Genomic DNA, 12,891 nt, shown 5'->3' with positions numbered 1-12,891 from the left:
AGAGACTCAAACCCTATAGGGTGCCAATCGCTCTACAAAAGGAAGTAGATCGACAAATCAAAGAACTGTTAGATATGGGTCTCATTGAGCCAAGTGTCAGTGAATGGGCTCATCCCGTGGTTTGTGTGGCTAAGAAAAATGGAAGTGTCAGACTATTCATTGACTTTAGATTGCTAAATAGTTTTACTATTCCAGATGCTTATCCAATGAAAATAGCTAGAGATTTATTATTTGAGGTAGGACAAGCAAAATTTATCACTGTAGTTGACCTCACCAAGGGATATTGGCAAATCCGTATGGAAAAGGAAGCAAAGCCCTTCACTGCATTCGTGACGCATTCTGGTAACTATCAATGGAACGTTTTACCATTTGGAATGAAGAACGCAGGAAGCACATTCCAGAAATCATTAGATAAAGCACTAGCTCCTCATAGGGCATACTGCCGATCTTATATCGATGATTTGGCTATATTTTCAAAAACATGGTTCGAACATCTCCCCCATATAGATGAAGTCTTCAAAACATTAAGAGAGGTGGGTTTAACAGTAAACCTAGATAAATGCGAATTCGGGAAAAATCAAGTGACATTCCTAGGGCATTTGATTGGATCCGGTCAACATTCCTTGGACCCAGAGAAGATCGAGGTTATAAAAGGTTTAGCGACAAAGAAGTAAGAAGTCTACTTGGGCTGGCTAGCTACTACCATGATTACATACCACGATTCTCCCAAATTGTATTGCCGCTGACAAATCTGACCAAGAAAAGTGTCCCAAACAATATTCCTTGGACTACTGATGCTGATGAAGCATTTACGAAACTCAAGGAAGAGCTTATAAAAATGCTTTCTTTGCATACTCCAGATCTCGACAAACCGTTCCAGTTGTATACGGATGCATCAGCAACAGCAATTGGCGCATGCTTACCTCAAAACAACGAACAGGGGAAATTGCCCATTGCTTTCTTCAGTAAGAAACTAAATTACTGTCAAATGAAATGGTCAACCATTGAAAGGGAAGCTTTTTGCATTGAAAAAGTTTGACACATGGGTATTTGGTGCTGAAATACACATAATTTCAGATCATAACCCTCTGACCTATCTAACTAAAAGTGCCCCTCATGGTGCCAAGTTGTCCCGATGGGCTTTAGCCCTGCAACGTTATAACATGACCGTTACTTTATAGAAGACGTAGTCGTCTGGTAACGCCGATGCCCTTTCCAGATTAAAAACTGATATAATTAATTAATGTTATTGACTTGTTTTCTTAATAATGATTATATATTTTCTTGATGTTTAGTTAATGATGATTATATAGTTTTTTTTTTTGTTTGTGGGAGCTGCATCGCGCCATAAAGCTCTCACCTCATTTCTTGTATTTTAGAGTCAATTACTCGCCCTGAGTTTTCTTTTAGATGCAACATCGACACTCCTGTGATGGATGTGCTTCCCCCAAAGGGAGTTGTAAGGACTTTTATGACGAAGGCTTGCGAGTTCTCTTCAAACTATGTACTGGCGGCGAGGAGGCGCGACTGACGTCATTTGTTTTCGCGGAGGGAACGTCGGTGAGAAGAAAAACGTTTTGGTTTTGATAAAGAACAGTGCAGTGTGTGTACGCTCTGTATGTATGGTGACGTTTAGTTGTGAATGTATGCCAAAAGGAATGTTTACCTATTACAAGAATATACTACAGAGAACAAAAGATTTTCTTTAGACAGAAAAAGAATGACAGAGAGGATCAGGTTTTTTTTCCCCCCCCATAACAGAGACAATATTACATTTCAAGATCACTTTTAGCTATCTTTCAGTTATAGGAAATATATTGTCATTGGCACTCCAGTAAAAGGTACCACTTGTACGCTCTGTATGTATGGTGACGTTTAGTTGTGAATGTATGTCTTTTTTTTTTATTTTTATCCGTTTGTAATGAGCTGCTATGTGTTTCATGTCAATAAAGGTTTAGCAGCTAATCTCAGCGAGCATTCATTCTGCGTAATGATCAGCACTTTCACCCGCTTTACCACTCTCCATGAGTCCGAGTTTTACTCTAATGTAGGTACAAGTATTTATTAAACATTTACTTTGCATTCATTTTTTATCTTTCCTAAAAGAGTGCCATATAAAACAAACTATTAGTACAGTAATCAATCAGGGATGAATTGTACTTTTTACCATTGATTATTAGATTTGATTAACGCGGTAACATCGAGGTATCCCTCGATGTTACCGCGTTAAACCTCATGTCAATTTGAAATTGGAAGCTACAAAGCAGGTTCTCTCTAGAATATCACTATCACAAAGAAACAAGAACTGAAGCCAAATGCATGGAAGTGTGGAATCCAAGTGGTACCTTTTACTGGAGTGCCAATGACAATATATTTCCTATAACTGAAAGATAGCTAAAAGTGATCTTGAAATGTAATATTGTCTCTGTTATGGGGGGAAAAAAAAAACCTGATCCTCTCTGTCATTCTTTTTCTGTCTAAAGAAAATCTTTTGTTCTCTGTAGTATATTCTTGTAATAGGTAAACACTCCTTTTGTTCAAATATATATTATATCAAGTTTAATAATAATAATAAATATATCTTACATTCAACAAACTGAGGAAAGAAAGAAAACTTACCTGAGTACATCTGTTGTGAAGTTGGAATCCAGTGGATGGTAATTGCGGATGTGTGGGTTGGTATGTAGAAGATCATCAGAACTTTGTTGGATTGAGGAAGAATGGATGAGCAATGCAGACTGTTAAAAAAAAAAGTAAACTATCAGGAATAGTAAGTGGAAAGAAAGAAAATTCTGTGAACTGATTCAACCAGGAAAAAAAAAATAAACATTTTACTGAAAATCAATCATTATGATATCTATTATTTGCAGGTTTACTTATTAGATGAATATATCAAATACCTACTCAACTATACAAGTTTCAAAGCTATTTATCTGCAATTTTATCTATTATCTGAATCTCTCTACCTACAAGTGGAATGAACAAAAAATTACTCAGATTTCTGCTATTCTCATTGCAGAAATCTGAGTAATCTAGGTTGTGAAAGAAGGGTAGTTCTAAAACTACCGCTCTTTCACAACCAATTGGGCTAAATGTAGGAGTGTGGTAGTATATTTTTTAACAACTAGCTAGCATGGTGGGTTCTCCCTTTGTAAGAATTAAAATCCTTCAAAAGTTTCTTCTTGGGATAATGTTATTGTTAAATGACCTTATCAGGTTCACAACAATTCCAGAAATGTGAAATCTTTTTAAGCATGGGAATGTCATTAGTCATGCCACAGTCTGTTAAATGAAAGAGCCAAGTTGCTCTGTTTTGTGCCAAACAGTAAATGTCAGATGGTTCATGAGCCTCATCTTCAAAAAAGAAGTTTTCTTATACATAGCTAAAACTGTTTTCTTGGTCTTCTTCTTCCTCTCTGTCCATTAGTTGGCATGTAGAGAGCAAAATCATTGAACATAGGTGAAGGTGGATGTCTAAGTTAGTGTATCAACCACCTCAGCTGACTTTTGTTTCTATTAAGGGTCCTTGATGGCTATCTTTAAGAATGACAGTATTAGGAATGTGATCTTGCCATGTTGTCCCAAAGCTATTGATGATATTAACTGCTCGCTAAGTAGTGATGTCTATGCTTGGACACCATATGTAAATATGGCTTGACTGGTGATTTTGTACAGATGAATTTTGATATTTGTGGTGATGAGAATGGATTTTCAGATATTATTTAGGCTTTTATGGAATTGAAGTCACTATGTCAGAGTATCAGTGGGAACCAAGGTAATGAATTTAATTTACTTCTTCAGGATTATGGTTATTCAGAACACTGCTACAGGTAAAAAAAAAAAGATAATAATCAATATAAAAAAATAAAAAAGAAATAGTTTTTTAAAAATGAAGGCCATGAGTAGTGTAAGTGACATTCATACTGTAGTAATGAATTAAGTTTATAAGATAATTTTATCCAAATATACATTGTTTGATTAGTTATGTCATTTGGAGCTTTTCTGTGATATTATACAGGCATCTTGATCACTCACCTCTAGATCCTCTCCAAGAGAGGCTAAATCTGTGCATGGTAGTCAAGATATAGCTATACTGTTGGACATGCAAGAGATCATCCTTTGAGCTGGTTTGTCAAAGTTTGCAACCAGTCTTCTGAAATTATCCTCCAAACTTCTCTCCGTCTTCAACAGAGATTTGGAGGTGTCTTCCCACAAGTCTCTAGCCTCATGAATTTCTTACAGTCTGGTTCTATTTATGTCATGAGCTTTTAGTCTTTTCATCCCAAAGTGTACAAATTCACACTTTGCCATATTAAACTCCCAACCATATTTTTTGTCCAACACTGTCAGTCTATTTGAATCATCTTGCAGGAGTTCTACATCCCGTTCAGTAACTATCACCCTTCCAAATTTTGCATCATCAACAATCATACTAAATTAAATAACTATGATCTGAGTACATAGTTCTGTGACATACAGGTGATCATTTTCTTTGATTCTACTACAACATCTACTGCTCTTTGATATCTCTGGTAGTTAAACACTTTCTTATCTATTTCATCAGGTTCATATTTATCCCTATTTGCTTAACAGATTTCCATTGTCAAATGCCATTGTAAAACCACGCATTTTCTTCATTCAACTCAACTATCACTTTATTTAAAAAAGAAAAAAGTGAGAAATCATTAAGGCAGTTATTAAGACTAAGTTATTAAATTAACTAAGACATTACAGTGTAGATAATGGTGCCAAAGAGAAACAGGACAACTGCAATAAATGTCACAGTTAAGAAAATTTAATTATTTTTTTTTATTTTTTTATTATTATTATTATTATTACGGGTATCTCCATGGAGTCAGTAGACTCATCGCGGGAGACCCAAACTAGCAAAACAATATCTGTCATATCTCTTCTTGAATTCATTTACAGATGAAGAGCTCACAACAAAGTCAGGCAATGAATTCCACTCATTCACCACCCTCCAGGCAAAAAACCTTGTTCTGACACCTTTGTTAACCACACTCTTCTTTAATTTCCAGAGATGACCTCTTGTTCTTCCATCACTATCACACAGCTGAAACATTTCCCCTGCATCAATCCTATAAAAACCTTTTAGTAATTTGAATGTTTCTATCATATCCCCTCTTCTTCGCCTATCAGCCAATCTCTGCAATCCACAAGCTCTCAATCTATCAATGTAGGGAGCATTTTTTATATCACTCACCAACTTGGTCACTCTTCTCTGAACCCTCTCCACAGCCTCCTCATCTCCAAGGAATCCAGGTGACCAGACCTGAGCACAGTAATCCAAATGTGGAAGTATCAATGCTTTATAAAGGGGAATAATAACCTCTTTATCTCTGGATGTCAGTGTGTTCCTCAACAACCAAGTAATCCTATGTGCAATCTTGGACACCTTAGCAATGTGTCCTCTGAACTTCATCTCCTTATCTACCAATACCCCTAAGTCCCTAGCCTCATCAATCTCTTGGAGTACCTTTCCATCTATGTAGTACACAGCTGGTAATCTTTTAATCCCAAAATGCAAGACTTTACACTTTTCCACATTGAACTGACATCCATTTTCTTTTGCCCATTTTACCAGCTTATTTAAATCCTCCTGCAAACTTTCAACATCAGCTTGATTTTTTATTGCACTACACAACTTTGCATCATCAGCAAACAACTGAATATCTCCCTTTAAGCCGTTTCCTATATCATTTATATACAAATTAAACAACATTGGACCAAGCACAGAGCCCTGAGGCACACCACTGGTCACCTGCCTCATTCTGGACTCGGCTCCTCCATACACCACCTTATGGTATCTCTCCCTGAGCCATTCTCCTATCCATATCACCAATTTAATATCCATTCCCATCTGCTCCAATTTGCGTAACAGTGTTCTATGGGGTATCCTGTCAAAAGCCTTAGCAAAATCCAGAAGTACCACTGTGTAGCCAGTTCCTTTGTCCAACTCTGATGTTATTCTATTATGGATAGTTAATAGATTGCTAAGGCAGGATCTACCTTTAACAAAACCATGTTGGCCTCTATAGAGTATCATATCCTGATCCACCCATTCTTGAATTTTGTCTTTAACCAACTTTTCCAATACTTTTACCACTACTCCTGAGATGGTGATTGGTCTGTAATTCAATACTGCAGTTTTAGAGCCACCCTTATGCAAAGGAACCACTTTGCCTAACTTCCACTCCCTAGGGACCATACCAGAGTTCAAACTTAAATTAAATATCCAGGTAAGAGGGGTTGACAATTCATTTGCACATTCACGCAACACCCGAGCTGATATTCCATCTAAGCCTACCGCAGTGTTTGCATTTAAGTTTCGCAATATATTTAATACCTCTGATTCTTTAGCTTCAATTCTCACATTAGGTATTGCTATAGGTATAGAGATATCCTCACTTGGGTGATAGACTTTTGAGAAGTGATCACTCAGTAACTCGACTATTACATCTGATTTGATTTTGTCACCTCAATACCATCAGCACCCACTAAGGTTATCCTTCCGAAGTCATTCTTCCTCTTACTTGCCACATAGCGGAAGAACTCTTTGGGATTACCCTTGATCTCTTTGGCTAAGGTCTTCTCATAATCTGATTTAGCTTTTCTTACTATGCTGGTAACCTTCCTAGCTTGAGCCTTGTACTGCTCATGGGTGTCCTGATCGCCCTTCTCCTTGTAAATTCTCCATAACATTTTCTTTTTTTGTAGTTCAAGCTTGATACTACTGCTCATCCATCTAATGCCTGCCTTGTTTGACCTCCTGACCATGGGGACACAATCTGATATTGCTTTCCTCAGATACCCACTGATTTTATCCCAAGCTCTGCTAACATCTTTCCCTTGCAATATGTTCTGCCATGGGATGGCTGCAAGCTCACTCCGAAGCTTGTTATAATTGCCTAACCTGTAGTTTCGTACATACCCCTTCTTAATAGAAAAATCCACAGATTTTGCAACCTCCCAAGTCAATACCACATGATCGCTTTCACCAACTGGAGGTAACGAGGTCACCTTACTTATGCATATAACCTCTGAACCAATAACCAGGTCCAACACTCTCACACCACGTGTCCCTTCAGTTACGTGCTGTTTCAAGTAATTATCTCGTAGCAGATGTATGAACTCCATTTCCTTTTTTACTGATCCAATCAGAAAAGTTTCAACCTTTATTGAGGTCTATCAGTGGGAGCCAGACCCGGAGAGAAACTGGTTTGGGTTGTGACCCCCATAATGCAAAGCGTTAGGCACGTCTGAAAGAAAGCGTGTTTGTATTATGTGAACTAAGAGGTGATCAATATGAAGTCATCTAGCCTCTATATGCAAGTAGCCTAATAGTGAAGATACTTCACACACAAACTGGCACTCTCAATGAGTGTCTCATTGAGAGTGCCAATGTGACAGAGGCTGATGTAAGAATCAAGGTAGATGAACTGCAAGTACTTAATATATTGAGAAATGTTAGTGTGAATATGAAAGAGGGACTGGATGGATTGTCAGCCTGTATGTTACAGGAACGTGCAAGAGAACTGCCAATGCCTCTGACCAAACTGATTAAGTTAAGACTTACCTCTGACAAGGTTCCAAGGGAGCTGGAAAAAAAGGCAAGTTAGTTCCATTACATAAAGGAAGCTTCAAGACAGAAGATGTAGCAAATTACATACTAATTAAGAGGGAGCTGGAGCTGAAAAGTTCTGATAAACACCTAGAACATGGTCCTATCTCAATTCCTTCATGGTGATTATCACAACTTTTCAGCACACCCTCATAGTATCTGATGAGTAGTGGTTAAGATATTGGAAAAGTTGGTTACAGGAATATGATACTCTATGGTGCGTAACATAGGTCCTGCCTTATTTTACTTATTTACTTACATTTTACTTATTTTACTTACATTTTATTATTGAGCAACAGCTGAACTGGATAACGAAATCGTTACACCATAATATTATTGGTTATTGGATTGGATGTTCAAAAGGCATTTGATGGAATACTGCAGAGAAAACTACCATATAAGTTGGAGCAAATGAGAATGGATATGAAGGTGGAATGAAGGGGGGTATACAGACACCAGAAGGTGGTAGGTATTATTATTATTATTGCATGGGCACCTCCACAGTCCTAAGACTGATCATGGGAGATGCAAACGATCAACACAATATCTATCATACCTCTCCATGAAGCCATTAAAGGACAAACCACTTACAACTGACTCAGGCAGCCCATTCCATTGATGCACCAATCTCTAAGTGAAAAATCTAGTCCTCATGCACTTGCTAACCATACTCTTACCCAACTTCAAGGAATGACCTCTTGTTCTGCTCCCTCTAGCCAAATGTCAAAACATTTCTCCCTGTATCAATCCTATAAAATCCTTTAAGTAACTTAAATGTTTTTATCATATCACCCCCCCCCTTTTTTTTTTTTTGTCTATCAACCAACTTTTGCAATCCACAAACCATCTACCCTCATAAGCAGCATTCCATAGACCATTTGCCATCTTGGTCACTCACCCCTGGATCCTTTCCACCACTTCCTCATCCCCAAGACCAGACCTGAGCAAAGTAATCCAGATGTGGTTACATCAAGATTTTATAAAGAGGAATGATCACTCTCTTATCTCTGTTTGTTAGTGTGTTCTTCAATAACCAAGTAATCCTGTGAACTACCCTGGCTACTTTAGCAATGTATACTCTAAACTTCAGCTCTGTATCTAATTCTTCTCCCAAATCCCTGGTTCATCAATTTCCTGGAGTACAGTTTACTCAATGTGGTAAACAGATTGTAATCTCTGTATCCCAAAATGCAGAGCTTTGCATTTTTCCACATTAAATCAACATCCAATATGATTTGCCCATACTGTCAGCCTATTCAAATCATCCTTCAAGCCTTCTACATCACCTTGATTAACTATTATTCTACCCAACTTTCCATCATCAGCAAACAACTGAATATCTCCCTTCAAATTATTTCCTATATTATTTTTTGTACAAATTAAATAGCAGTGACCCAAGTACAGAATCCTGTGGTACACCACTAGTCTGCTCTTCCATATACTACTTTTTGGTATCTGTCCATGAGCCATCAGTTTCTTATCAATCCCCATTTGTTGCAGCTTGCATAAAAGAGCTCCATGTGGTATCCTGTCAAATGCCTTTGCAAAATCCAGCAGTATGATTGTGTAGCATTCACTTTATCCAACTCAGCTGTCACCCTATTATGAAAAGTTAATAGATTACTAAGGCATGACCAACCCTTCACAAAGCCATGCTGCCTCTCATAGAATATCATATATTCTTATCCATCCATTCCTGAATTCTCTTTTAACCAAATTTTCCAGTACTTTTTCCAACACTCCTAAAATACTGATTGGTCTATAATTTGCTACCACAGACTTACCTCCTTATAACCTTAATGATTGCAGATGGCAGAGAGGTAACAAAGGCAGATGAAATTGTTCAGCTACTGAGTGCCCATTTTGCAAGGGTATTTCATCCAAGTGAAGCTATTTTTATGGCAGAGATGACAGGGACTGATGTGAGAACAGAAGTTGATGAAGTAGAAATTTAGGATATTGTAGAATATGAATGCAAATACAGCTGTGGGATTGGATGGGATATCAGTTCAATGTTTTACAAGAATGTGCAGGGGAACTGGCAGTGCTGTTTAATTTACGTCTCAGCTTTGGCAAAGTCCCAAGAGGTGGGAGGAGACAAAATAATTCCTTTGCATAAGGAGGATCTAAGTCTGTGGTAGCCAATTATAGACCAATCAGTATTTTAGGAGTGTTGGAAAAAGTACTGGAAAATTTGGTTAAAAGAGAATTCAGGAATGGGTGGATAAGAATATGATATTCTATGAGGGGAAGCATGGCTTTGTGAAGGGTAGGTCATGCCTTAGTAATCTATTAACTTTTTATAATAGGGTGACAGCTGAGTTGGATAAAGTGAATGCTACACAATCATGCTGCTGGATTTGCAAAGGCATTTGACAGGATACCACATGGAGCTCTTTAATGCAAGCTGCAACAAATGGGGATTGATAAGAAACTGATGGCTCATGGACAGATACCAAAAAGTAGCATATGGAAGAGCAGACTAGTGGTGTGCCACGGGATTCTGTACTTGGGCTACTGGTATTTAATTTGTACAAAAAATAATATAGGAAATAATTTGAAGGAAGATATTCAGTTGTTTGCTGATGATGGAAAGTTGGGTAGAATAATAGTTAATCAAGATGATGTAGAAGGCTTGAAGGATGATTTGAATAGGCTGACAGTATGGGCAAATCATATTGGATGTTGATTTAATGTGGAAAAATGCAAAGCTCTGCATTTTGGGATACAAAGATTAAATCTGTGTACCACTGTACTCCAGGAAATTGATGAACCAGGGATTTGGAAGTAGTATTAGATACAGAGCTGAAGTTTAGAGTATACATTGCTAAAGTAGCCAGGGTAGTTCACAGGATTACTTGGTTATTGAAGAACAGACTAACAAACAGAGATAAGGGAATGATCATTCCTCTTTACAAAATCTTGATGCAACCACATCTGGATTACTTTGCTCAGGTCTGGTCTTGGGTTTCTTGGGGATGAGGAAGTGGTGGAGAGGATCCAGAGGTGAGTGATCAAGATGACAAATGGTCTATGAATGCTGCTTATGAGGGTAGATGGTTTGTGGATTGCAAAAGCTGAGACTTAAATTAAACGCTTATTCAAAGGCACTGCCAGTTCCCCTGCACATTCTTGTAAAACGTTGAACTGATATCCCATCCAATCCCACAGCTGGATTTGCATTCAGATTCTACAATATCCTAAGAAATTAAGGATATTGTAGACATCCTAATTATCCTAAGTTGATGAAGTATTAGGATACTTCATCAACTTCTGTTCTCACACCAGTCCCTGTCATCTCTGCCATAAAAATAGCTTCACTTGGATGAAATACCCTTGCAAAATGGTCACTCAGTAGCTCAACAATTTCGTCTGCCTTTGTTACCTCTCTACCATCTGCAATTATTAAAGTTATTCTTCCTCCTACTTGCCACATAATGAAAAAACTCTTTGGGATTTCCTTTCACCTTTTTGGCAAATTTCTTCTTATAATCTGATTTTGCTTTCTTTACCATGGTGGTCACCTTTCTTGCCTGATCTTTGTACTGTTCATTAGTTAGCTGGTCATCTTTCTCCTTATATACCCTCCCACAACATTTTCTTTTTTTGCAGTTCATGCTTAATGATACTGTAAAAATAATCATAATTAAAATTCTGAATATTTTTACGAATTGTTTATGTTAAAATGTTTATTAGTTGTAGTTTCATAACACGCATTGTCGGCACTTGCGATGTGCCCGTTATTAAAATTGTTTTGTCAAAAGTGATATGTAAAGCAGTTAATAGATTTGATATTTGTATTACTTACAAGAAATTTATTGTAATTTAAAATTATCAAAAGTTGTGTTTTATGAAGACATTCTCTTGTCGCTAACGGAGACAACGTGCCAGCCATTACACCTAGTTTCTCACTTGCCATTTTCAAGGAGTGGGCATGCTCGGCGAGACGTTTGATGTGTGATAAGTTCGGTATCAAAGCAACGGGAGAAGAAACAAGCTAGCGTTTGGAAGGAATTTAGAACATAAGCCGGCAGATATTTAGATTCAGAGGAACTTGAGTTTTTTTTTTATGTCAGAAGAAAATTAATAGTATTCCGAAAAAAGGAATCATGGAACTATTAAGTTTTAATGTGGAATAAGTATGTGGATAAATAAAAGAAAATATTGCTATATGCGTTTTAAACGGAATATTGGAGGAAACGCTAATTGAAAGATTTATAGGAGATTCCGAAAAGGAAATCGTAGAACTGTAATTTTGTTTTTTTATTGGAAGAATTAAGACTGTCAATAAGCATTTAGTGAATAAAAGAAGAATTTGCTATTTACGTTCTAAAGGAATGTTCGAAAAAATTCTGATTAGGAAGTTTCATCTGTATTAAGGACGCTGGATCTGATTATTATTTCTACTGAAGAAAAGAGACAGAATTAAGTTCGAAGAATTAATGTGTGCTACATGAGTGATGAGAAAGGATCCTGTAAAAATGAAGAATAGAGTCATATCTTCTGTAAAAGGGCCTTGACAGAGAAAGAAACTGGCTATGAACATTTTGTGATTGTGCAAACAAAGTGTTTAGTCTTAAGTGTAAGTTTTTTTTAAAAGGCCTTGGATCCCATTAATTTGTAGTTAGTTATGTAATATTTGTTTGAAGTGTATATATATTGTTTTTGTTTTATTAAATGTGTTTATTTTGTATTTTGGTCGTGAGTCAGTGATAATATATCACCACGTATTCTGAAGGAATGTGCCAGAGAGTTGACACCTGCCTTGACATATTTTTTTAATACGATTCTTGCGCTAAGTGAAGTACCTAAAGAGTGGAAGGAGGGCAAGATTGTGCCATTTCATAAAGGAGGTGATCGAACTCAAGCATCAAACTATAGGACTATCTCTGTGTCAGGTGTTGTGGTTAAGTTGTTGGAGAAGCTTGTGAGAACTAGGATCCAGAGTTGGGTTGACAAGAATGCTATAATCTTTGATGGACAGCATGGATTTGCTAAAGGGAGGTCATGTTTTAGTAATCTACTTACTTATTACAATAAAATGACTGCTTCCTTGGACAGAGGAGAAGGATACACAGTAATATACTTGGATTTCGCAAAGGCTTTTGATAGAGTACCTCATGATAAGTTGACAGTCAAACTAGAGCAGATAGGGTTGGATATTAGATTAGTGCATTGGATTGGAGACTGGCTATCTAATAGGTATCAACAAGTTGATGTGTGATAAGTTTGGTATCAAAGCAACGGGA

General features: G+C 37.2%; 1 protein-coding gene across 1 annotated transcript in view; it reads right to left on the bottom strand.

Moving 5' to 3' along the window:
- LOC150092894 (mediator of RNA polymerase II transcription subunit 13-like) overlaps window positions 1-12,891 on the bottom strand; it is a 557,023-nt gene that overhangs the window by 23,987 nt on the left and 520,145 nt on the right. The window contains exon 26 of the mRNA XM_090414065.1: window positions 2,620-2,738. Within this exon, the coding sequence (XP_090270191.1) occupies window positions 2,620-2,738 (119 nt within the window). The remainder of the gene's footprint in view (window positions 1-2,619; window positions 2,739-12,891) is intronic.

Source organism: Typopeltis vanoorti, chromosome 24 (assembly GCF_054136105.1).
Source record: "Typopeltis vanoorti isolate ZY-2024b chromosome 24, IOZ_Tvanoo_1.0, whole genome shotgun sequence".
Lineage (NCBI taxonomy): Eukaryota > Metazoa > Arthropoda > Arachnida > Uropygi > Thelyphonidae > Typopeltis > Typopeltis vanoorti.
This window is presented reverse-complemented; position numbering and strand designations above follow the sequence as displayed.